At 49.1% G+C, this 26211-nt stretch overlaps 2 protein-coding genes across 2 annotated transcripts in view; one reads left to right on the plus strand and one right to left on the minus strand.

Moving 5' to 3' along the window:
- The first annotated feature begins 16776 nt into the window (after window positions 1-16776).
- On the plus strand, window positions 16777-21780 carry LOC125942720 (uncharacterized). The gene is made up of 2 exons (XM_049660990.1): window positions 16777-17540; window positions 20252-21780. The coding sequence occupies exons 1-2, from the start codon at window positions 17210-17212 to the stop codon at window positions 21196-21198; spliced, it is 1278 nt and encodes a 425-aa protein (XP_049516947.1). The 5' UTR covers window positions 16777-17209; the 3' UTR covers window positions 21199-21780.
- A 1623-nt stretch (window positions 21781-23403) lies between these two features.
- The window catches only part of LOC119436616 (rac GTPase-activating protein 1-like), a 56709-nt gene continuing 53901 nt past the window's right edge, over window positions 23404-26211 (minus strand). Inside the window, exon 16 of the mRNA XM_037703530.2 lies at window positions 23404-23522. Coding sequence (XP_037559458.1) covers window positions 23471-23522 — 52 coding nt within the window. The 3' untranslated portion in view covers window positions 23404-23470. The remainder of the gene's footprint in view (window positions 23523-26211) is intronic.

A 26211-nucleotide genomic window follows, 5' to 3' on the forward strand; every position in this document is an offset into this window, starting at 1 on the left:
TCTCGGTCGACGCAAGCCAATCAGGAGTCGGCGCAGTTCTAATGCAAGACGACCACCCGCCGGGGTAGCTCAGTCAGCTAAGGCGTTGCGCTGCTGAGCACGAGGTCGCGGGATCGAATCCCGGCCCCGGCGGCCGCATTTCGATGGAGGCGAAATGCAAAAACGCCCGTGTGCTTGCGTTGTAGTGCACGTTAAAGAACCCCAGGTGGTCAAAATTAATCCGGAGCCCTCCACTACGGCGTGCCTCATAATCAGAACTGGTTTTGGCACGTAAAACCCCAGAAAGAAGAAGAAGAATGCAAGACGGCCGCCCCATCGCTTTTTCGTCCCGGTCCCTCACAGAGGCGCAACAAAACTATGCACAAATCGAGAAGGAAATGCTGGCGATAGTGCACGGTTGCACGAAGTTTCACGACTACGTTTTTGGTCAGGCAGAAGTGATTGTAGAGACCGACCACAGGCCTTTGGTACCGATACTTAGCAAGCCGCTGCATCAGTGCCCCCTCCGGTTGCAACGCATGAGGCTGACCTTGCAGCGCTATCCGATCAAACTGGTGTATAAGCCAGGCAAAGAACTTTTTCTTGCGGATGCTTTATCGCGTTTTCGGAGCAAAGTGAGCATGTGCGAGGAAACTGATCAGTTTCAAGTCAATGTGCTGGAATTTGTTTCAGCCTCAGAAGCTCGTCTAAAAAGTATTCTCGCAGCAACAAACAACGATACCGTTCTCTCCCAGCTGCGGGAATATGCGCTGACCAGTTGGCCTGACAACAAGCACGAGGTTCCAGAAGTAATCCGCCCCTACTGGCCTTATCAGGAGGAGATACACGCACAGGATGGTCTTCTATTTCGCAGCAACAAGGTGATCATACCAAGTTCGATAAAAGCAGAAATATTGGCTCTTTTGCACGTCGCACATCCCGGTGCCGATAAGATGAAGGCGCGGGCACGAAGCGTCATGTTCTGGCCCTGCATGGCAAGCGACATAGAGCAATTTTGCCGAAACTGCAAAATGTGCCAAAGCTTCAGCCACGAAACGCAAAGATGCCGCTTTTGAGCCATGAAGTTCCAAACTTGCCCTGGGAAGCTGTAGGAATGGACCTATTCTTTTACGGGGGCCGACAGTTTGCCATTATTGTCGACTTCTACTCCTTTTTTGAAATAAAGGAATTTCGCCACACCACTGCTAACCAGCTGAAGTCTTGGTGCGCCGAACTTTTTTCGGTTCATGGATTACCGCTTAAACTGTGCAGCGATAACGGGCCGCCATTCAACAGCACAGAATTCAGACTTTTTATATGGGCTCGGCATTACCCACGTAACGTCAAGCCCATATCATCCACGGTCCAATGGTATGACGGAGAGGGCCGTGCAAGAAGCCAAAAAAACTACTAAAGAAGTGTTCTGTTAGAACGCCAGATTTCCACATGGCTCTGCTTGAATGCGTAATACTCCACGCGATGCTGTTTTGAAGTACCCTGTGCAGAGACTGATGGGAAGGCAGACGAGGACCCTGCTGCCTGTACCCGCAAGCCACCTGGTGCCGGAGATTGTGCCCAACCGAGCCGTCCATAACCGTCTCCAGGAAATCCGCCAACGCCAGAGGATCTACTACAACCGCCACTCCAGGAACCTTCCACCCCTGTCTCCTGGCCAGAGAGTGACTGCATACGATACCCATGAGAAGACCTGGGGCCGTATTCTGTAACGCTTCGGTTTTCGAAGGATTCGGTTTGGCGGTGGCGTCACATTGGGGCGGTCCGTTGACGTAACGAAAACAAGTGAAAGGACAGAGACCAATCGGCGCGAAGGTTTCTTTTTGTGGCAGTGAACGTCACAAACCGAGTAAAAATATACCAATTTACGAGCGCTTCTTGGTAAATAAAAATAATTTGTTCATGGTATTGATGAGGTTTACGTTTTTCATCATGAAACGCGTGTGAGTGTTACTGGCGGTGAGTGACTTAACGAATTTTGTTTACTTCGGTTGACCCATTTATGCCGCTAGGTGGGACGTCGTACGCCAACTTCGCGTTGCGGCCAAAATACACACTCAAGTTCCTCGCACAGTCGGAGCGCTGTCTCTTTTGAGAATCTGAATTGTCGCCTGAATCCCTCATCTGTCATCTCAAAGGCGTCTTGTCGACGTCGAGGTTGTCGCTGTATATCACGGAGGCTCGCTAAAAGCACAATAACAGGCGCCACAGGCACCGCACACGCCGTCATTTTCATGGTCATTTTGCTCGGAGTGCCGCGATCTCGCCCGTGCACACGGCACGCACAGGCTCTGCACACGGCACACCGCGCTTCGGATCAGACCGAAGCAGCGCGCGCGGCTTCGCTTCGTAGCAGACGACAAATTCGGTTTCCGCGTGATTGACATGTGCGTGACGTCAGCAAAAAATGCGTTCGCGCCCTGAGGCGATGGCGTCACCCACGCGGCGACCAATCGCTGCACGCAAACCGAATCCTTCGAAAACCGAAGCGTTACAGAATACGGCCCCTGGGCACCTTCGGTCTTTCTGAGGCCAGCTGAGACGCCGCGCTCCGTGGTGCTGAAGACTGAAGAGGGCCAGGAAATTAGGCGCACTCGTGAGCATCTGCGAGAGGCGCCTTCACATCCCGAAGAGAGTCCTTGTACCGGGTCCGAACGACTAGACGACGCCCAGCCCGCCCAAGAGCTACGTAGAAGCACAAGGCCACGCCGGGAGCCTTGCCGCTACCCCCAACCAGAAAGACCATTGTAATTATTTGCTTCCTTAAGAAAGGGAAGATGTAGCATGGCTGAGTCACTCTGACGTCAACGGTCATTTTGTTAAAATCACGTGACCTGTTACGTCACAATTCTTTCCTATTGACCCTTTTCGCGGCGATCCCGTGGGCGCTGCCATATTTGATCACGTGGTGACGCGCCCATTGCTTGCCTCAACTGCCTCCGTTGCCTCCTTGTTTACAATGGAAGTGTATGACGCCGGCGTGGCTTAGAAAACCTCTGTTTTCGGAGATATCGTAGACGGTGACTAGGTGGACGACACAAAGCTTTGATCACAGCTTCAGAGAACATGCAAAAGCGCTTTCGGAGCCGATTAAGCTGTGTCCAAACGGCGCAAGCAGCGTATATGGTGCTTGTTCTAAATGCGGGGCTAAATATCTATTCCAAGCTATCCAAACATTCCGCTCATGAATTCAGTCAGGATTAGTGTGTTTTGCTCTTTGTTCTTTATTCGGTAAGTATTTTGAAGGAGTGCATGCTTGTCAGTTTCTGACTCAGTGAAGTTCCTCGGTGCGCGGCCACTATCTGATTATTTTCTGCCTAATCGCTCGCGGGTGTGCTCAGTTCCGCTAGATTTGTTCTTGCTGTGCACAAGGCTTGAAACGTAGCTGTTTTGTACAATGTAATACCTTGTAGCAAGTATATATTACAGCTAGTAACTCGCTTAGTCTTGCGGACCATCACAAGACATTCAGCTTCGACCATTCGTGCGCCATCGGTGTAGTCCCTCATTTATTGTGCGCATACAGTGGGCATATATTCAAGTGTGCGCCCAATCACTTATTTTTGATACGTCCGCGATAGAGTGGGCGTAAGTTTTCCGGCCATTTGGGACAGATGTGTATAGATAACGTGCGCGAAACTTACTATGATAGGAAGCAGCGCTACTCCCTTTGTCATTGTTTAACGAGTGGTACTCACTCTTGCCGACCTTCTGGGGATGAAGCCCTTTCTTTGAAGGTTAGCGATACAAGGCTGGCGGATGAGCAAATTTCTGTATCCTCGAGGAAAGCCGTACATCACGAAGTGCCGGTAACACGTTCGGACAGTTGCAGCAGCGGTCCGCGAACTTGGCCACACAGATTCATTCTATTCCTTAACATGCCAGTCACTATTTTTTCAGCCAACTACTGCACACGTCTTCCATCCACATGATTCAACCTAGCATGATTGGAGCACAGTGTGTTAGCGAAAACTCAGTTGCATTTCCGATAGCTGATCGCACAGAAGCAAGGTAGAAGCAGTTATGGTTTCGTATTCGTGTGCGGTCTCTGAGGAGAGGTATGGCGCGCCGCCATGAGCGCCATCTCGTTTCTCTAAAACAAACTGCTCCGCGAAAAGGGTGAATATGCACTTAGTTCCAACCGCAATAAACGTTGTTCGTCACCCGACTGCCGGCCCGCTTACATGGCCTAGTGAACAGAGCTCATGATGAGGTTCTTTTTATGAAGGGGTGGTATGATAGGTATTGGTACGAGATATCGTGGCAATACGATAATAGAGTCGGCGCGCGATGTGCTAAGTCGCGGGTCTGAGGTGCCGATGTGCGAAATGCCTGGTCGCGGTTCCAAAGAATAGACGCTCGGTGAGCTCAATCGCGCAGTCCGAGGTGCCGACGCGCGAAATGCCTAGCCGCGGGCTCGAGGAGTCGACGCTCGATTAGATTAGCCGCGCAGTCCGAGGTGCCGACGCGCGAAATGCCTGGCCGCGGGCTCGGGGAGTCGACGCTCGCGATGCCGACGCGCGAAGTGCCTAGCCGCGGGTCCGAGGTGTCGACTCTCGATGAGCGATATGTGCCGACGCGCGAAATGCGTAGCCGCGGGCTCGAGGCGTCGACGCGCGATGTGCTTAGTTGCGCAGTCGGAGGCGCCGATGCACGAAATGCTTAGGCAAGGATCCGAGAAGTCCGCGCGCGATGTGCTTGATCGCAGAGTCGGAGGCGCCTACGCGCGAAAGGCTTAGCCTCGTGTCCGAGGATTCCGTGCCCGAAGCATTGTCACGAAGTCCGCGTCGCCGATGCTCGGAATGCCTAGCCGTGGGTCTGAGACGTCCACAAAAAGCGGGATCGGCCACGCTACTGCGATGTCCGCATAGCGCCCGCTTTAACACTCGTCGAGATTACGGAAACTGTCCGGAGCTCGCGAGGAGACCGCAACAAGCGGAGCAGACGACGCCGTCGCGGAGCGAGCACCGGACCAATGGCGAACCGCGCTTGAGTCACGTGGCGGGCGCGGCCAATCGGTGGCTCCGGCAAGACCTTCAATCATTGGCTTTTTGTGTGCTCGTTTCTGTATGGAGGAGATAGCTGAGCGGCAAATTTGAAGACGGAGAAATGCGCTTTCCAACGAGACCAAGATGGCGGCGCTCGGCTGCGCCGTTCCGGAGATATCGTGGCTTGAAAAACGCCGTTCTTTCGCGATTTACGCGAAATTTTTTGGCACCTTGGCTGATACAACAATTTTTAGAGCACTTCTACTTGGTTTTCAGTGATGATATTTGGGAATCAGATAGAATAAGAGTTATAGAAACTGAAAATTTGATTTTCAAAAAATCGATTTTTAGCCATTTTTCGCGATGCGAAAGCCGCGTCCCCCCTTAAATCAAGCACGCTAGGTGACTATTTGTCACCGTCCCATTTTAAAGGGGATGCCATTAAATCATCATCACCTGGAGTTTCTTTGGCTACGCTGTACTTGGGCGTAAGCGACTGCAGACGGTGGCGTTCTTCCTCGGACTCACATGGTCCTGCGGCGCATTCTCCGCTTTTGCACGGTCCCGCTTTCTCTGTCTTTGTTCACGTTGTCTGTAGTATTCATGTTGCTGCTGTCGACGCCTCTCCGCTTTGTTAGCTTTTTCCTCCGGCGTGAACGCGCTACGCCGCATCCCTAGCTTTTGCGGGTAACGGTAAGAGGCAACCGATGACACCCCGAGGGGGACCTAAGTATAATCAGGTGCGAAGGCGCTCGCGCGGACATGGGCGTGTGACAAAGGGGACGTGCCCTCATTCGCTTGACGCCACCGACGGGACGAGTAAGCCACGGCCGGCGCCAGGAGGACCAAGGCGTTCATGAGAAAAATTAACTACGGCAACTTCGCGACACCACATCCCTACATCCCTACAGAAAACAGCTACGCTTGTGAGCGAACTAGCTTTACTTCTACATGGCTGCTACCACTGGTACTTGTGAAAAATACTTTTGAAGAATGCTGGTGGCCACATTTTTTGCGACAGGGCCATCACCCTGTCAGTGAGGGGTGATGCAGAAATTTGAGGGGGGGTCAGGACATCTGGACATCCCCCCTGGATCCGCACCTGCTGATACCAAGCAAAAACACCCAACCGTCTACCTTCCCACTCATTTTATTAAAACATTTTGCATACGTTACCCATATTGCAGCACAGTTCCAATCATAAGTGTTGTGGGGATCGAGGTGCCTTCCCGCGCCTCGTCCCCCAGCTCGCGCGTGGCGCTTAGCTCGATCCCCGGGAACCGCCGCCGTAACGGCAACATGGCGGACATGGCGAGCGCGCCGGACTTACTTTCCCGCGCAAACCGTGCTTCTCCCCCCCGGGATTGGACTTGCCCCGCGAGACACGTCACCGGGACGCGCCTTGATTGGCCTCCTGCGCGGCGGCCCCTGGGCACCCTCTCCACCCGAGCTCTCATCCGCTGAGCGCTTCCTCGCCGAGAGAGAGGCTCACAGGCTCGCAACGAGGTGGTTACATGAGACCTTTGTTCTCGCGACTCCTCGTTATCGCGCTTGGCGGACCGCTACCCGGTTAGCCCTAGCGCAGCGGGCGCGCGTACTCGATCGGTCTTGCGGCGAGCCTTGGCCCGTAAGCGCCGTGACTGTAGCACTGAGCTGTACCTTGGGTGAATAAACCCGTGTTTGTTGGCGATCTGACTCCGGAGCCTTCTCTGCGCCGTGTCGGAGAGTCGACGAACCCTGCCGTAGCGCCTTTGTGCGTTGCGGAGTGGAGGAGCGTCGTGCCCTTTCCTGACCGTCGCTCGTAGCGTAAGCCTTGTGCAAACCCATCTCCACAGTGTTTCAAGATATATGAGACAAATTTTAAATATTGTTACTTTCATCAGTGCTTTTGCTGATGCTCAATTGGTGTACACAGCGTCTGAAGGGTTAACATATACAGGGTGTTTCAGTTAACTTGGGCCAAACTTTAAAAATATGCAGAAGATATAGCTGGTCAGAACCAAGGTAATGTTGTTTGCTGTCACTTGGAGATACTCGGATCATTTCTTCATTCTGTCTAATTAGATAATTAGTCTTAATAATTAATCAACTTCTCAAATATTATAATTAGACGAAAGGTGTCAATGAGAACATTGTAGAGTAACATGAACAACTACCGATACAGCTTTCTGTTGCTCAATATGTGCTACTAAAAGGTTTTTTTTTTTTCTCGAGCGTCAAAGAAGCTCGAACAGTAACAACAAATAGCTCTTGGAGAAACAAAGTTTTCTTTTAGTTTGCATTAAGCTCCTAGACTACACAAAGAAAAAATTAACATAAAACTAAGGTCTATAATTGATCCGGCCTAGATATTGAAGCTATCAATTAGTCAATCAAGAATTATGTCATCAAATTTTAATGAAACTTGTACTAGCTGAAGCTGCTGGAGACATATTCGATCTTTTAAAGCAATGTGTCAAGTTTCTTCAAAGGTTCCGATATCTTTTGTAAATTTCATGCAATTTACCAGTTTCACAAAATATACTTATAACTGCATGGTTGATCATACATTAACGCAACAATTATGCCTAATAAAAATGCAACCAAATGTTTTAGAAAAGGGATGTTGGTTTATGTGTATCTGGCCTAAAAAGAGCTTGTCTAATTGTTTTCACAAGAGAATTAATATTCCTGGAGGAAGGGGTTAATGTGGTTAACATTCTTAGCCCACTTCCCTCACTGCAGATTGTAAATAAAGTTGTCTTCAGCAACACGGTTTTTTGCTATATTGCTTCAATGCGAATCGCATTAACATAGACAGTCATCGTGAGATGTGTTCTGCTGAATTTTGGCATTGTAGAAGGGTAATGTACTAATACAGCTCAGCTTATTTGTATCTTTAGTGTCCCTATATTGTGCTCCTTCTTAAATTTTTTTCTGTCTACCTTACGCTGTCCATAACCTGTATAAGCATTGGTTTCTTTGCACTTGCGGCGGTGTCTACTCTGCTGAATGCGTCAACCCAGAAAGCTATGCATACTCTAATAGCTGTTCTAAAATCAATGAACCTCAAAAGACTCTTATAGACACCCTGTGTCTGCTACTGGGTTAGTGAACTGTCTCCCCTTTTGCCTTCTTTCTTTCAATCCCTTGTCGCCTTTCTCCTTGTGCAGTCTGCTTTGCCGGTAGCCATTTCATGCTTACATCTACTCTCGATTACAGGAGAGCCAGCCATTTTTTTGGCGACTTCTCCATTATATTTTTCTATGACTAGGCTTCAAGATTGTCACGTGACGCTCCCTCCTGTAGTTTCTTTCCTCCATGCCCCCCTGCCGCAGAGGAACGATGACGTCAGGATCGCAACGCCACTCAAGGCACTTCGCGGCGGATGGAAAATTTTCAGTCCTCACGTTACTTGCATTCGTCATGACCCTATCAACCAGTCCTGGTTTTCACTTCAAGGCGCCCGCTGGGGGCACAGTGCCATATGTGCTGCACTTGTAATGGACGAGCACCAACGTTGCAGTTAGACATGTCTGTAGTATGTCCGGTGCTCCCTGAAAAAATTCATTTAGGAGCGCCCCCCTTCTTTGGATTCTTTTTATCTCCAGATAATCTGCTGCTGGCGATGTTCAAGTTTGTATAATATACGTAGCTCGATGCGAGTTTTAAATTGCTCACTTTATTTCGCCTCAGGATTATCCGACACTATATTATAATTTAAAAAAAAATCTAATGTAACGTTAATGTAATGACACATTCCAATGTTCGAATTGTAACTGGAACGCGTTGCTTTCTCATTAAAGGAACTTGTAATGGAAACTCGTTTCAAGATTGGGAAGAAACGAGGAACGAGCTTTCGTTCCTGTTTTAGAGGAACTTGTACAACACTACTACGGTTGAGCTACACTTGTCCAACACATCCATCCTCTTCTCCCGCTGCCCTCTCAACAAATTGTAGCACAGAAAAACAGACAGCTAGAAGAAATGAGATGAAGAAACGAGCTCAAACAGCCACAATTCTAAACCTCTCTCTTTCTGGTGGCTGCAGGAGAGGAGGATGGCAGTTGCCTTCTACACCGGCACGCGTACTGTTTGGAGAATGAATCCGCTGGTTAACGGCTTTATTCTCTATGCAATAAAAGAACAAACACTACCTAAATATGCTCACTGTAACACATATACACCTTGAAAGGCACCATTGCATTAATAATGCAAATAAATCTTCAAGCTGGGTCATTCCATGCCAACTGTGAATAGTGCGCTCTACCATCTCAAATTTTATCAGAATTTATTACAAAAATATCTTTCCCCGAAATATAAGGTGAAAAAATTTACATTTGAGGGCCATTTCAATTTTCTCAAACAGCACAAAACCAGGTGGGAGAAAAAAAATTTTGCTAGAAAGTATTTTCTTCATCATCACAACATTATTACAGTTGGTACACTTTCTTTCTTTATTCGAAAACAATTAAGGAATTATGTTATTTTTCTTTCTGTAATTTGCTCCGAAATAGAAAGATCTTCAAGCACAAGAGCAGATACACAAAAAAGGGAGGGAGCAGAAAACTGACAGGACCCGCTTCACTCAGCTGAAATTTTTATTGGACACAGACAATATTGTTAATTTCCTGCACTCACATGTTGACAGATTGGGGACCATATTTTGAAACAATTAATTTCATTTTGCAGCAGCCTTCTGATCACTTGTTGCAACGAATGGTGAAAAGAATGGAAAATTGAAGTTTCAAATTATGGCCTCCATGTTCAGAACATTCCCATCATTCCAACAATGGCTTAACTTTTGCAATGTTAGAATCTCTTGCACCAAGCCCTTACGTGGAGATTGATCTAGCTTACCTTTGCAACTGATATAAAGTACTTGCAGAAACTGTCCGTACAGTGCTGGCTTTAATATTGGGAGACAAACACAAGCCACGTGATAATAATAAGCAATACCACAGACTATGCTTTGTAAACCGAAGTTCAGTAATCGTGCCTCATCTTCAGCAACATGCTTATTGTGCTAACACACGTACACCAAGATAATGCTCCTAACCTTTGAAACTTCTTTTTTTTAATCGAGAAATCGCTGACGGGACTATACATACACTAATCTCCACAACCACTGAAAGGCTACCATAGTGCTCACAATCACCTCTAGACAGGAGCCCACAACCATACTATCAGACCCACAAGCTGCCTGCCGACATTTCCCAACTCAGTAGACTCACAACCCCTGCACTTTGCATATTATGAAACAAGGTCATTCCATACACACCAGGGGCGTAGCCAGAAATTTTTTTCGGGGGGGGGGGTTCACCGGCCCGACCGGGGGGGGGGGGGGGGGGCAAGCTTCTGCTTTCCTCTAGGTCACGTGATCGATAATAAATGTCGGTAGTTTAAGCACACTCTATACATGTATATCAAAGACATGGGACCCCCCCCCCCCCCCTCGCATGTGCTTGTGAAGAAATTAAGTAAAAAGTAAAGTAAGCTCAGTAAATACAGTAAGTACGACAGGCACAGTGGGCGTTTGGAGCAACGGTCTCTCATCGCGCCACTGAATGGACCAGTCTTCGAAAACGCATCATTGAGACGACCCATTCGATCGGAGAAGACATCAGTAATTGTTAATTTCCGTTAAGCGTAGATGGCGTCGTCCTCGTCGGGGCGAAGTGCGTTTCACAAGTCAAGGACGGCTATACGCGTGAAAATGCACGTGTGACCAGGCTATACCTACTCCCATAGCAATAGCTTGTTCGCTGCGTCTTTGCGCTAGGAAACTTAAATACGCGCAAAAATGCGTAAGGCTTTTTTTTTTTTTTTTCGAAGCTTTCGTCGCCCTGCTCCCTCATACGAGAGGGTTGCGTTTCCTGCGGCAAGTGCATGGGCCGCTGTGTCTTCCGCTGTGTGCGAGCGTGCAGCCGTCATTTGCCTTTACGTCAACAGATTCAGAATTGTACAGAATATTTCACCGCACAGCATAGATATGGCATGTGTACGCATTTTAAGTAGTGCGTGCAACTCATTTCTGCTTCACTTACGCCGGTGCAAACAGGAAGCGGCTTTGTACCTCACAGAATCTCCACTGATTGGTGTACTAGTGATGCAGGAATGAACTCCGGTATTGTTCAGTACATAGTGCACATAATCAATTTCTCAGGACGCGTGAACTCCGACGAGAACTGTCAGCGCCTGCAACAAGAGTTTACTTGTGCTGTACAGCAGTAATTCATGCTTGTCGGCTGTCTGTTTCGTGCATTCTATTGCGAGTCGGTGGAATTTCACTGCTGTCATCAACCCTTTCGTGTGTACATTGCTGGTTTGGGATTCCACAACTGAAACAGCAACTACCAGCCGTCCGTAATTGCTGGTTTGTGATTCAACAACACAACAGTAATTACCAGCCTTCCGTAGGGGCGCAATCGCAAACAAGAGACGTTTCTCGTGCAGACTAAGCCTACGTTCACACTTGGGAAGCGGCAAGCGGGCGGAAAGGCCAAAGCGGCCGGAAAATTTTTTCCGCGCTTGTCCAGGGGCCGTATTCTGAAACGTTCGCCTAGGCGAAATCAGCATGCGCGCTGATTGGCTGGTTGAGCAAAATTGAATGACGTCGGGCTCAACCACCCAATCAGCTCATCCAATTTTGCTAAAACAGCCAATCGGCGCACGCCTGAAAGCGAAAAAAGAAATTTCGCCTAGGCGAACGTTTCAGAATACGGCCTCAAGTTGTTCACATTTGTTTTGCTCCCGCCGCGGCCGCCGCTGCCGTTTTCGTCCAGATCCATCTCGTCTGCGTACGTTTGTCGGCGTGGTGGCGCTCATTATCGCATTATGTCGAGCGGTATGTTCATTCTTTGACCCACGTACCGTCATCAAAAGTGATCATTTTACGCAACTTCGAGTGTCATCTGCGACCTTCGGTAAATTCCTCGTTGGCGTTTCGTAATCTCCGCACGCGCGCGCGGTAGCGCTGAGTCACAGGTTGGTGCCTAGGCGTGAGAATATTTCTTTAACAGCTTTTATTTACAAGTTGTAATAACATTTCATCATTTCGTATTGTCGGCGCCTCCAGGACACCAAAGGGGCAACGGGAACACCACAGCTAAAACCCGGGCTGGCCCTTGTGTTGGGGCTCGCCAAAGCCTGCGCGTCCTACGTGAGACCTACGCTCCCAATCTATCGTCGCGACGAGAAAAGCACCCCGCGACTTCTGTAACATACCGTACACGTGCGAGGAGAATTATGGAGCGCCAACGAGGAATCTGCCTAAGTATTGTCTGCCGTGGAAGTGGAAGAAGAAATGGCTTTTATACTTCTACCTACTTGTTTTCTAGAAATGGACAATGAATAAACGGAAGACGCGGACACCTCGGAAACGGCGGTGGTGGGTTCGCCTGGCTTTGCAAAAGCGCGAGAAGTTGGGTCACGCCAAGGCTTCGTTGCCGCACCTCCGGTCGCGCGACGTTGAATACTATCGCGCGTATTGCTGACAGTACGTTTTAGTGCCACTCTTGTCGTAGAGCAAGGGCTGGTTCTTGATCGCGTCGATCAGCATTACAGCCTACACTTCTGGTGCCATGTTCAATTTTACGACCGGTTGTTTACATGCTAGTGTAGCTTGCAGTGAAGCAGAACGACTTTCCGCCGCGTTTCCGCTTCGCCATGGCGAAAAAATCGGCCCGAGACTAATTTGGCTCGCAGCCTGTTTTTCTGCCTGTTTTGCCGCCTAGGTGGGCGGATTTTTGCAAGATTTTGCCGCTTCCTACAGCTTCGAGACCAAGTGTGAACGTAGCCTAAGATCCTGCGCGAGCGCGGCCTAACCGGCATCTGAAGGGAAGCGGCGGAAATGTATACCGGAGATTTCGACCACCTGGGGTCTTTAACGTGCACCTAAATCTCGAGCGTTTTCGCCATCATCTAAAATGCGGCTGCCGCATTTGTTGCTTCATTTGTTGCACATTTGTTGCTTCAGAATACGGCCGCCACATTCTCGCCCAAAACTTCACAGAGTGTCAAAGCCTTGACAAACACCGTGACAGTTTTTTCCATATGCAGACATGAGTCGCTGTAAATGACCAACCAAACGGAAGCGCCCAGGAATGAAATTGTGATAGTAGCACCGGTTTCATGAATTATGTCAGCGCGAAGCGACGAAAACAAAGGACGGGTAAGTGGGGGGGGGGGGGGGGGTTGCGGAAAAAATTTCGGGGGGGGGGGGTTGAAACCCCCCCACCCCCCCCCCCCCCCCCCCCTGGCTACGCCACTGATACACACACCTGGTCTGGACCCCAGGACACGCGTCCCTGGAGAGCAACATGCAGGCACATGCTTCAGCCAACGAGCACACGTATCAGACTGCCCTACATCCAGGTGACCGTGTCCCAGTGAATCCATTAGAACCAGTACCACAGCACTACACAGACATCCTAAGTCACTACTGTCTAACCCCCCCCCAGCCGATGATACCCATTACCGCACCCCACCCTTATGCGAGAAGGAACAGTTACGCTTGAGCAACTGCAGACAAACACATATCCACATGAAACACTCCTCCATGCCATGTTCCCTTCACAATATGCCAATCAGTGCAAACTCTACAGCACCCTGCACACTATCGCATATGATGTGGGAATGCCCACATGCCCAATCCACTACCACTCAACTGTCAACCTACCATTGAGCAGTGGGGGCACTAGTTGACCAGCACCCACCCGAATGACCAGTGCAAGCTGGTGGACTAGGAGAAGACGATGGCTTGGCGCCAAGGCTTCCTGGACTATGGGAGGTTTCCCACCATAGGACGACAACAATCGTCTGCTCAATAAAAGTTTATTCATCATCATCTGCCTTGTATTTCACACTGACCCTTAAATCATAACATAACTAATATCTGTCATTCTGAAGAAAGCAAACATAGAGAGGCACAATCTAGTTCTGACAGCAGTTCAAGGAAGTGAGCAAAAAATGTTGATGCTAAGTTACATGTGAAGCAAAGCCAACGCTTTGCAGTATATATGTTGCATGCTGTGAGCATAAGATTAAAATTCAGGGGTTTTGCATGCCAAAACCATGATTTTATTATGAGGCACGCCGTAGTGGGGGACTACGTAATAATTTAGAGTCTAGACCATCTGGGGTTTTTTGACGTGCACCCAATGTATGGCACACGAGCATTTTTGCATTTCGCCTGCATCGAAATGCAGCTGCCGCAGCCAGGATTTGATCCAGTGACCTTGTGCTTAGCAGTGAAAAGCCAAAGCCACAAAGCAACCACGTCGGGTAAGCACAAGATTCATTCAAACTTTGTGGTGGATACAATTTGTCATAATATACAGCGAAAGGTGCAGGCTTTGGCGGTGCCCAGGTCAATATTTAAAACATAGGATGCAGACAGTTTGTATACAAAATAGCGTATCTACACTTGAACCCATACAGGCCAGAGTATTTCAAGGTAGCATTCTTGGCCCTCTTCTCTTCAACGTGTATATGAATGATACTACAAGTCCTCATGTGAATTACATAATATATGCAGATGACAACATTATTCCGTAATGATAGCTCTCATTTGTTCCGGTCAATTTTTGAAACAGCACTTGATCACCTGCACATATGGAGCACATTAAATTCATCAGAAATTAATTGCAACAAAACAAATAATTTTTTTTCAGCTTAAACAATCAGTCTCCGTGCTTACTACAGCCGAATCTCGATAATTCGAACTCGAAGGGGCCCGAAAATTTGTTCGAATTAAAAGAAGGACTTATTTTTGTAGTATTTGTGCACCATAGCACGATGTATGTACGAACGGTGCAAGTCGTGAAATGCGGCGCGCAAGCATGTAGGGAGTGAGGGCCACAAAACCGCCCACGCCGGACAACGCTCGCTTCCCGATAACGGCAGAAAACGAAACTTGAGGGAGCGGGCGGCCAGCGACGTGCGCGCGCGGAGACCGTTGAAGGTGAAGGAGGTGGCAGAGAAGCGGATTTGGCCTTGGCAATGCCGTCGCTTCGGTGGCTCCCCTCCCCCTCCCTCTCAACTCCCTCGTAGCTCCTCCACCGACTGTCTCCGTGCGCACCCGCCGGCCTGGCGCCAGCGTGGCCTGCTCCCTGAAGTTTCGTGTTCTGCCGTTATCGGGAAGTTGGCCGGACTGGGCCTCCACCGCTGCTTCGCTCTGCGCCGCAGCCGCAGTGTTGGCTGAGATGTCAGCACGCAGACGCGCGTTGTGAGGTACCTCCGAGACTCCCACGACCACTTTGCCAGCCGCCCGACAGATGGCAGCACCTGTCTGGTATTCTCCTGTTTTCCCGCTTTGAGCTTGTAGAGGAGAGCAGAGTCACTGTCAGTGTCTGCCCCGCTGCCATATAGAACTGTTCTCTTGAGTCGCGCCACTGACCTCCACTAAAAAGGCTTCCCCTAGTGGAGATCAGTGAGTCGCGCTCGCGCGCGCTAGCCCTTGTATTAAACATGCCTTACCAACATTAATAAAGACGTCGACCTCCGTCGACGTTACTGCCTTCGTGCCCAGGTTCGAGCATCTCGCCCCAGCCTCGCCCTCACATTTGGTGCAGTCGACCAAGAATCTCGCCTCGCCGTTCACTCACGCCGTGCTGCCGCTCGCGCTAGGCTCTACCTCCTTGCTCCCGCCAAGTAAGCGCCATGCCGGGATTGAATTGGGCCGAAGTCGACGCTGCCACCGTCGCATGCTTCAGCACCGAGTTTCTGCAAACCGAGCTCATTCGCCGCAGAATCGACACTACCGGGTCAAGAGACGACCTGATTCAACGTTTGACAGCGTGCCTGGAGGAAGCTCGTGCAGCGATTCCGAAACAAGCACCAAGACCGGCCTCGTCGCCAGTTTCCTTGACCAGAGTGCAGTTCCCTGCCTTGCCCCTTCCTCTGACGGTTTATCAAGCAATTCCAGGCGCAACCTAGCAAGTGTATGCGCCTGCCTCGTACGTCCCACTGCCAACGTGGTCCTACCCCACGCAGCTGCTCGTTTGCGACGCCGCAGCCGTGCCAACGCATGAAGTTTTTTCGCCGCCACAGGAACCACAGCCTTTTGTAACAACACCCATTTGTAACGGCTCCGCGGTACCCCACGCCACCATTTGGAGTGCCATTTTCGCCAATGTCGTCACCGCAGTACCAGGCCCCTTCCTTGCCACAGCCGAGAGTGACAACCATGCCCGACGTATCGTCTACCCTGCCATTGTTCGAGAACTGCCACAAGCAAAGTGCACGTTTGTGGATTCAGGAGATTCAACGCACGCAACAGCTAACTTCGTGGTCACCAGAAACAACCCGCCTCATCGCAGCAAGCAAGTTGAGGCACTGCGAAAAACTGGCACCTGACTCTTGGCGCACAGTTCCTGACTTGGGATACGTGGCGTAAAGCTTTCCTGGGTGCATTCGCCGATGAGCTGACTCTACTGCAATGGTAGCAGCAAATTATGTCCCAAGTACAGTCCAGCTCTCAGTCACTTCGCTACTATGCCTATGCAAAGCTTCGAGTAATCAAGAAATGTCCAGTGCCACTGACGGAGCTCTCTCAGAAGGTGGAACATCTCCTGCACGTCATTCAGTGCCCGGGAACCGCAACAAGCATAGCAGCGCAATGCCCATCGTCAGTATCCAGCTTTATTGATATATGCACCCAGCTTGACAGGGCAATGCAACATATGCAGACCGCAAGCAACCCGGCTGATCGTCCTGAGCAGACTCTTCGTAGTCAATATAACGGTACTACGCCTTCCAGACAAGTCTCTTCTGCATCGTTAATGCCTTCAATGGCACCTCCAACAATCGGCAGTTTCAAGCACAGCCGTGTGCCCCCGTCCCACCCTGCGAGTCTTCCACATAACCGTCGCATAGCAGATCTACGGCCTGCTGAGAAGGAAGCTCGGTACTTGGCTCTGTCACAGCGTTATGGTGTCCCTGCGTTTCGCCCAGGATAGTCATTGAGCGAAGCTGTTTACTTCAAGTGTCAAGAAAAGGGCCACCTAGCATCGAAGTGCCCAACAAAGCAAGAGACTGTCACACAGCAGCCAGCCACAGCTTCAACATCACTTCATGCACCAGCCCCTGCGCTGCACACAAGCCCTTTGGAAGGCGTACATGGCTCCCATCTAGAGTGTTCATTCTTTACAGCTGACATTGCACTCTTGGGCTCCTACGACGCCTTCCCGGACACAGGGTCCAAGATAACTACAGTGACCAAGTTTGCAATCAAGAATCTTCCACTGATGCCCTGGACACGCGAGCCCCTAACCGTTGTTGGTGGGTCAAGCGTGCATCCAGCAGGCACGGTCTGCCTTAAGATTACAGTGGGCCCCATAACAGCTCTAGTGGAAGCCGCTGTGATCACCAATAATGTCTTGCCGGTGATACTGGGTGAAGATTGGTTTTGTGCCAGCAATACAAGACTTTTGTTCGAGCCTCCAAATCCAGCCAAAATCCACCATCTGGCCTCTGGTACAGTCATACAGGCGCACCAGAAGCTGTATCCACGTGCCTCATGCGCAGTAATTCTTCGGCAGTCTTTCCTAGCTCAATGTACTGAAGTGCCATGTTCAGGTTCGGGCGCTAAGAGAAAGATGGAAACAGCAGAAGCTAAACAGGAGGCTGAGGTCTAAATTAACGAAAATCAGCAAAGAGATCGAAGAACACTCCAGAAAGTTGAATGCGCAGCAATGGGACGAGGTGTGTAATGAGGCAGATTGTAAAATGAGAAGGGGGTAGCGAGTGGAGCCTTCTCAAGAACCTCTTCGCCGACAGCAACAAACCAACCAAGAGTAATGCTCAACTAACGATCGAAAGGCTCATTCATCTTCACACGAAAGAAGGCACGAGTCCGCGGGACTTTGCTGACACCCTGGCAGACATCTACTTGCCAGTAGAGTGCAAATCTGTCCCGTGGGACTACCCGACACGCGAGTACAAGGGGACACCTCAACTCTCGCTGGATCGTCCTTTCGAAGTTTCGGAGATTGTGCATGCCCTTTACGACCTAAACGGACGCTTGGCCCCCGGCCCAGATGGACTAACAAACAAACTACTCAGAAATCTACATGACAAAGTAATACAGATCATTACGAGCAAAATTAACGAGGTATGGGCTGAAGGCTGGGTGCCAGACGAATGGTGAACTGCCAATGTAGTCCTCATCCCCAAACCTGGAAAACCACTCCATGCAGGGAATCTGAGCCCCATCTCCCTTACGTCATGCCTCGGGAAGGTCGCGGAACATGCCATCCACAATAGAATTGGAGAGCACATTGAAGAAAACGGCCTACTCCGCCACAATCTCATAGGCTTCAGAACATCACTATCCACACAAGACGCCATGTTACTCATCAGGAGCGCCGTCATAGACAACAAATCCAGGGATGTAAAAGGCATCCTGGCGCTCGACCTAACAAAGGCCTTCGACACGGTCAGGCACGAACACATCCTCAACGAAATCTCCATTTCTGATCTCGGAGTAAATTTCCACAATTTTGTAAGATCGTTTTTGGATAACCGAACGGCCACCATAAACGTCGGACAAATCGGAAGCAGAAAGCACATGCTAGGTAACATTGGCACCCCGCAAGGGTCAGTGCTTACGCCGCTTCTTTTCAACATAGCAATGCACAATATCGCAAACGAACTCTCGAAAGTCCCGGGGGTAGGGCACGCGATTTACGCGGATGACATCACCATTTGGTCCACAAGCGGGCCCGCTAGGCACTCTGGAGCAGAACATACAGCAAGCATTGGGCACCACGGAAGCTTTCCTTACAAACACGGGACTGAAGCTCTCCCCCAACAAATCAGAGCTTCTCCTATGCAAACAAGGCCCCAGGCAGAGACAGCCCCTTAGCTCCCTCCCCGTTCACCTACACACCAGGGACGGAGGAAACATCCCCAGGTGTAACACAATTAAGGTCCTGGGCATGGTCATTGGGGCTTACAGCAATGACAACGCGGAGGCACTAAAACGCATCGCAAAGAGCACCCACAACTTCACCAGGGTCATATCACAGGTCGCCAGCACAACGGACGGACTGAAAGAGGACAACCTCGTGAAAGCATTTCCCGCCTTCCTAAGGCTCCCTAGAAACACAAGCACAGAATGACTTCCAATTGGGGCTACACAACACGGCAACCGAACTCTTTGAAGCACAGCGAAACGCCCAAATTAGTCGGCTCTCACTCACAAGGGCGGGCATCGAGATATTACTAGAAGCAGGCATACAACCCTTCTTCACGCCACCAGAGAAGTCGCAACTATGCACAAATGCCAAGAGGTCAATAACCGTTGATCCAATCCCAAGAAACATACACCCAACCCACAACGAAGGGCGGAGAAAAGCGAGAGCGAAGGCAATCCTTGACAACATCAAACGTAACGAAACGCAAGTCCCCTTCGTTGACAAGGCCAGATAATGCAATCGAGGTGCCTATGCGGTCTCTGTGGTGGATGCCCATGGCTCACTCGTCAATGCAGCCACGGTGGTTACCAATTTCCCTCACGAAGCAGAAGAAACGGCCATCGCGGTGGCCCTTCGAAGCTGCAAAGGAGCCTCCGTCATTTACTCGGACTCAAGAACAGCCATTAGAATCTTCTCGGCGGCCCTCGTTTCTAGGAAAGCAGCTACGGTTGTGAACAAAATATTCTTCAAAGAAACGGGAGGAGACAACCTCACGTCCCCACACATCACATGGTTCCTGGCCCACATGGGCAACATTTCCGGACCTCCTGACTGTAATCCAAACAAGCGGGCACACCAACTGGCGCGACAGTCCGCCCCCTCGCTTCAACCCATCCTGGAGGGATCTAAACAAGGACCCGCTTGTATCATACCATGAAATCACTTCAAATCATAGGTTAGCACTAAGTATTTTTCCTCCTCCTCACCAAAACCTCAAAAAAGCACAGGCCATCACTTAGCCAGTTGCAGACTAGAACATACATCACACCAACACTAAGCAGGATCAATCCTGACCTTCCAACTGAACGCCCACACTGTGGCCACGAATACAATAACTTCGAACACATGCTCTGGCTGTGCCCTGCCAACGCGGGCACGGACTTTCCTGACCAGTCCTCCTGGGACTCAGTGCTCAGAAGCACAGAGCTCATCGCTCAGCTCAAAGCTGTCCGGAGGGCCTGCGCCGTCGCCGAAGGACTCTTCTACCGGCCCCGACCTGGGTGGAGCCACCGGACTGATTGGCGGGGCTTCCGGCCCCGCTTTAATTCTTTCTCCTCAGGACCTAAATAAAATCCGTACTCACTCACTCAGGTGGTCTCCAGGAAGCACCTCTCCCAGGAATGGAGCCCCTTTGGAAGCCTTTGTGTAAAAGCCTGCCAGAACAAGCCACTGTTGCTCCAGAAGGTACAGTAGCCATAACAATTCATCCTGACCTTCCTCCCGTTTTTGCTGCAAAGGACCTATCAGAGATGCAGCAAGTAGCCCTGGCTACGGCCCTTTCAGATCATCATCTCACATTTGCTCGTGATGAGGATGACATCGGCCATTTCCAAGGTGTTGAACATTGCATAGACTTAGTGCCCGATGCCGTGCCGTACAGCCGAAGTCCATGTCGACTTGCCTGTCTTTTTGCATTGCTAGTGTTGTACTTTTTCTTTTTCTTCTCCAGTTGTGTAAGCAGCAACCGCTCATTATTATCTGTCCTCCGCAAGGCCTCCCCAGAAAATCAGCCATCATGGGTAACTAAGTTAGAGGAAGCAGCATTCGCTGTAAACACTACACTCGATACAAGCACTGGCTTCAGTCCATTTGAGCTACTCTACGGGTACATCCCAAGGCTACCAGCGGAACGCTACCAGCCAGTGAGCAACTCTTCGCTCAAAGATGGATCTCTGGATGTCCAAGCACATCGTACTGAGGCCATGGCTAACTGCGAAGAAGCTCAAGATCGCAGGAAGAACTTCTATGACGGAATGCATTGTCCGCATACGGTCAGTGTTGGTGATTTTGTGTGGATCCGTCACCAACAACCTGTGCTTAAAGGGCTTGAGAAACTGTCCCCTCGCTTCAGAAGCATCTACTGCCTAGCAGAACGTCTTACGCCTGCCACATTTAGGGCCATCCAGGTTTCAAGTCCGTCCACCAGGCACTCTGCTCAGCCAAGAACAGTGCACGTTTCACAACTGAAACGTTATGTGCCGCCACTGCCTGGTGAAGTGCCTGGAAGACACAGTGTCAATTTTGTCGTCGTCCTCTGAACAAGATTCACCTTCGTGCCCTCAGCAGTGCGAACCGCCCAGCCTGCAGCAATCAACCGGCAGTGTGTCACGTAGCTCAGAAACTGCATCTACTGTGCCGCTGAACGATCGGCGCCCAGTCAGACAGCGCAGACTGCCCACCCATCTTCAGGACTATTCAGTGGACTTTTGAAAGTGCTGTGCTTGTGCCCCTTGCAATTTCTTTAGAGTTTTTCATTGCCTGATTTTGGCTTTAATCCATGTAGAACATTTATTGCCTTGCCTCGTCTGTTGCTATTTGCCTGTCACATGCCTCTGTTTTCCTTCCTCACCTATTCATGCCTAGTATTGCCATACATTGCCCGTTGTCCATGTCTAGCGTTTTCTCCCCTTTGCCTAGCCTTAGTTCACACTTGTAATCAAAGAGGACTTTGATCATAAAACTGGGGCCGGATGTGAGGTACCTCAGAGACTCCCACGTCCACTTCGCCAGCCGCCCGACAGATGGCAGCACCTGTCTGGCATTCTCCCCCGTTTTCCCGCCTTTAGCTTGGAGAGGAGAGCAGAGTCAGTGTCTGCCCCGCTGTCATGTAGGACTGTTCTCTTGAGCCCTTGTATTGTTTAGTATGCCTTACCAACATTAATAAAGACGTCGACCTGCGTTGACATTACTGCCTTCGTGCCCAGCCACGAGCATCTCGCCCCAGCCTCGTCCTCACAGTGTTCCAGCTCGACGGATAAACGGTGACCTTGCCATTTGAGAGTGAAATTACCACCGCATTTTTTTTTTCGTTTCCTTTTTCACCGCACGGCGTTGAGGGGTCTCTTCTAAGCTTTTGCTTTATGGTGGTGTCGGAGAAATGCAGGAAGGAGGTGCCGCCGCGATTTGGCGTGCTGCTGAGGGCATTGTCAGTGTGTCGTATGTTCAAATTAACCGTCACAAATGCTTTCGCGTTCGAATTACCGGGCGTTTTCGCCCATAGGAATACACATAACTTTGACGGGACCACAGCGTCAGTTCGAATTAACGAGATTCGACTGTACCACATTTACACTTGGTCAGTCTGTCATAGAAGTTGCCGATTCGGTTAAAACACTTGGTGTACATTTCCATCATATTATGTCATGGAATATTCAACTCACTAGAGTATAGACGAATATCAAGATGTGTGGGTATGCTTGCTAAATTTGAATTTTTCCAACAGCGGTAAAGCTACACATAGATAATACATTATTCTTCTCATATTAGTTACTGTATTATTCAGAGCAAAACAATGCTAATCAATCTTAACAAGATGCATGTACTTCAGAAGAAAGCGATCCGCCATATAGCTAATGTCAGACGGACTTAAACCAGATGCACACACAGACAGAGGACATTTTCACAGTTCCAGCTAGTCCATAACGTGTACACCTGTTTAGCTAAACACTACATACAGGAAATTTCTAGCATTGGCAACATATACAACTCATTGTTCAATCAATCAAAACATTGCTTGAGGTCATCTCTACTGCGAAATGTTTCATTTTCTCTGACTACTTAAGGAGACCAAATGATTCGGCATTCTCTTTCCGTTTTATTGAAAATCTAAACTACACTAACCTAAAAATTTTCTTTGTCACACTTGATTGATTGGATACCTACTTCAATTTAGATTTGCTACATATTTTTTTCTTTTTTGTCCTTTTGTTGAATGGCTGATATTTATTCTTGCGATCTATATATAATGCATTTACTTTAATATAGTGCGTAGCTGATGCGATTAAATATCTGCATGATTACATTGTCCTAAGCCATTTATCAAATCAAGGGGTGTATATACCTCTCTGATTGCATGTTACTCAAATTATAAATTCAAACCAGTGTTTTCTGTGTCCTTGAGATGAATTCTGGAGTTTTACGTGCCGACACCACGATTTGATTATGAGGCACGCCATAGTGGGAGACTCCGGATTAATTTTGACCACCAGGAGATCTTCAACACGCCCCCGACGCATGAGACATGGGCGTTTTTGCATTTCACCCCATCGAAATAAGGCCGCCACGACCGGGATTTCATCCCGCGACCTTGTGCTTTGCAGCACGGCACCATAGCCACTAAGCCACTGCAGCGGGTGTTTTCTGTGTCTGAATTGCCATGTAAAGGGGGCCCGAATGCCTGTCAAGCAAGTTTATTTCGCTTTTAGTTCGAGCCTCCCTCCATTTTTTTTAAATGGAGAAACAAATTGTTCTTGTACACTTTTATTTCCTGATAGGCAAATAAAAATAATACAGGCTTTGGGTGTGCCCAGGTCATTTCATAATAGGTGAATAAAAATTGATCCTCTTCGAACCAGATGAATTCCTGAAAGTTGAAGGAAACAACCAGTGAATGCCTAGTGTTGCCATTTGATGACACAATGCAACATCCTTTAAAATAACACATGAAATGAAAGGCCAATTAACATAGCCCAATGCTTTAGCTTGTGGATTTAAAACATGCACTGACAATGTTTAAGTGCAATCTGAAATACACCACTTGCACTTCATGAAATTTTGTTACCAAGTCCTGCACATATTGCCGCAGTAGGCTGCTCAATATACAGATGAACCAAGATTGCTGGTGCATGTCAATTTAAAAAGAATGTGCAAAAATGAAAAAAAGTAAAAAACAAAAACTATTCAGTACTATTAAAAGGTGAAATGTGTTTTCGCAAGCATCAGACATGCTTTCAGTAATTTTGTGTGCATGAACTTTGTGCACTTAAGAGTTTATAGTAGCTACTGCTGTTCCATTGAAGGAGCATTCTGAAAGTCTGCCACACCCACTGGCTTATATATGATGTCACTGTTTTTTAGCAATATTTCCTGCAACTTGGAATAAACTGAACAGGTGACTTTTCGGTTACTGTTGTCACCAAGTCTCATTTGAACGCGGGAAGTGTGTTGCGAGGTATGAAAAATTGAAACTACACTATGAACTATAGTCGCAGGGTTAAAAACCAGCATACATTGCCCTAGCAGCATTACCTGTCACCAGCTGAACTCCTGTGTAATTTGAGCTAGTACAGTAATGTTTTTTTTTTTTTTTTGCTGCATGCATATGAAGTAATCAGTGTGTGCAGATATATATATATAACTATTTTTTTTTTCATTTTTAAGTAGAGTGATATTAAGTTTAAAGAGTAGTTTAGATATAACACTTCCTCGTAATAAAACAACATGCAAGGTGCCCAAAGCATCCCACCCTGTATCACCTCATGTCCAAATACAGTCACAAATGTTTCAAGCATTCGAGGAGTCTTCCAGCATGAATAATATGAAACCATGTCGGTACTCTTTTTTGCAGTACAATTATAGGTACAGTGCTCATGGATTGAAACGTGACACTGCAAGCGCGTGGCCACCGGTACATGCAGCGGTGCCCATGGAAGCAAAGTGTTGCATTGTGGTACACTGAGGGTGAGAGCGTTTTGAGCGTAGGCTTACTGCTTCCGGTTATCAATGAGCGGGACTGTGCTTCCTCGCAACACCAGCGGAGCGCTGCAAACCTGGTGCACTGGAGAGCGCTTGTGTGTCTACGGCAGTTGCTCAGCGGTGCGCGCAGAATGGCAGAGGCTGGCGGCGTGCTCTACCTTTGCAACCAACCTGTACGACAGTCTGCCACACAGAATGGCTACCGTCATGGCCGTGAGAAAAGAGCCGACAAAATACTAATACTCCATATTACACGTAAATGTGTCTGCGATCGAGTCTTTTTTTTTTATAGAAGTTTACATTCTGGAATAAAGTTTGCTATTTCTTTGCGCAGACGTTCGTTTTATTCAGATGATCGTAATGGCATACCTGCCAACCTCAACACTTTCACATTCGTAAACTCGCGACCGGGGGGGGGAGCAAAGGAATCCTGCTGCAGGGTACGACTTCAAACACACTTGGCAGTACTGATCGAGTCTAGTCGCAATCGAGGAGGCTATGGTCTAGTACTAACGAGGCATCGAGCACGCCATCACACTTCGCAGCAGCTACGGCTACAAAACACCAGAGTGCCGGAGTCGCACTGCGCCCAATGCAGCAGCACGTCGCACACACACACAAAAAAAAGTGAGGCCCACAAAACAGGTCATACTCGCGAAAAAAGCCTAGTGAAGGTGAAAGGCGAGACGACAAGCCACAGCCTCCAATACAGAAACTGTGCCTGCCGCATCGACCCGAAATCGCCGTCGCCTCTGGGGTGGGTCTCTATGTTGAGAGTAACGACAACCAGTGAAGTCCGGCCGTCGTCAGGTCGTCCAACAACCCGATGACGAAGGCAACGTCAGAGTGAAAAATGTCCTTTCTCTGCAGACAATAAAGGTTACGGCGCACACCCCCATCTCTATGCGTCCCTATGTAAGTGGCATCCCCGCCCACCACCAGCAACGGTGCGACTCTATTAGAATTTAAAAAAAATAATTTCGCGAATATAACCACTTTTCCGTAAACACTGAGCCGACATTCGTAAAATCGTAAGACGGGTCCAAATTCGTACATTTTACGGAAAATTTGGAAGAGTTGGCAGGTATGGTAATGGTACCTCACTTGCACAGCACATGTGCAGCATCGGAAGGGCACGCGTAACAAGAGCGCGCGAGCAGACAATGTTGCCAAATCGACGGCGAGCACCGCCGAGCAACTGCTGTCAGCACACAAGCGTGCTCCAGTGTGCCAGGCTTGCAGAGACCCACTGGCGCTGCGGGGAAGCACAGTCCCGCTCATTGGCAACTGGAAGCAATAAGCCTACCCTCAAAACACTCTCACCCTCGCGGTGTATCACAATGCAACACCTTGCTTCCAAGGGCGGCGATAGGTGGCGCTGCATGTACCGGCGGCCACACACTCGCAGTATTGCGTTTCAGTCCGTGAGCACTGTACCTATTGTTAGAGGCTATCCAGTCGTCGATCTATAATTTGTACATGCTTGCTTATTCGGACAGCTTCACAGCAGTACCAATGGCCCCATAAAAGTAACAAGGACCGAAATTTTTGACACCTTACAGCATGCAGTTCAACAA

The sequence above is a fragment of the Dermacentor silvarum genome, chromosome 1 (assembly GCF_013339745.2).
Source record: "Dermacentor silvarum isolate Dsil-2018 chromosome 1, BIME_Dsil_1.4, whole genome shotgun sequence".
NCBI classification, from domain to species: Eukaryota; Metazoa; Arthropoda; class Arachnida; order Ixodida; family Ixodidae; genus Dermacentor; species Dermacentor silvarum.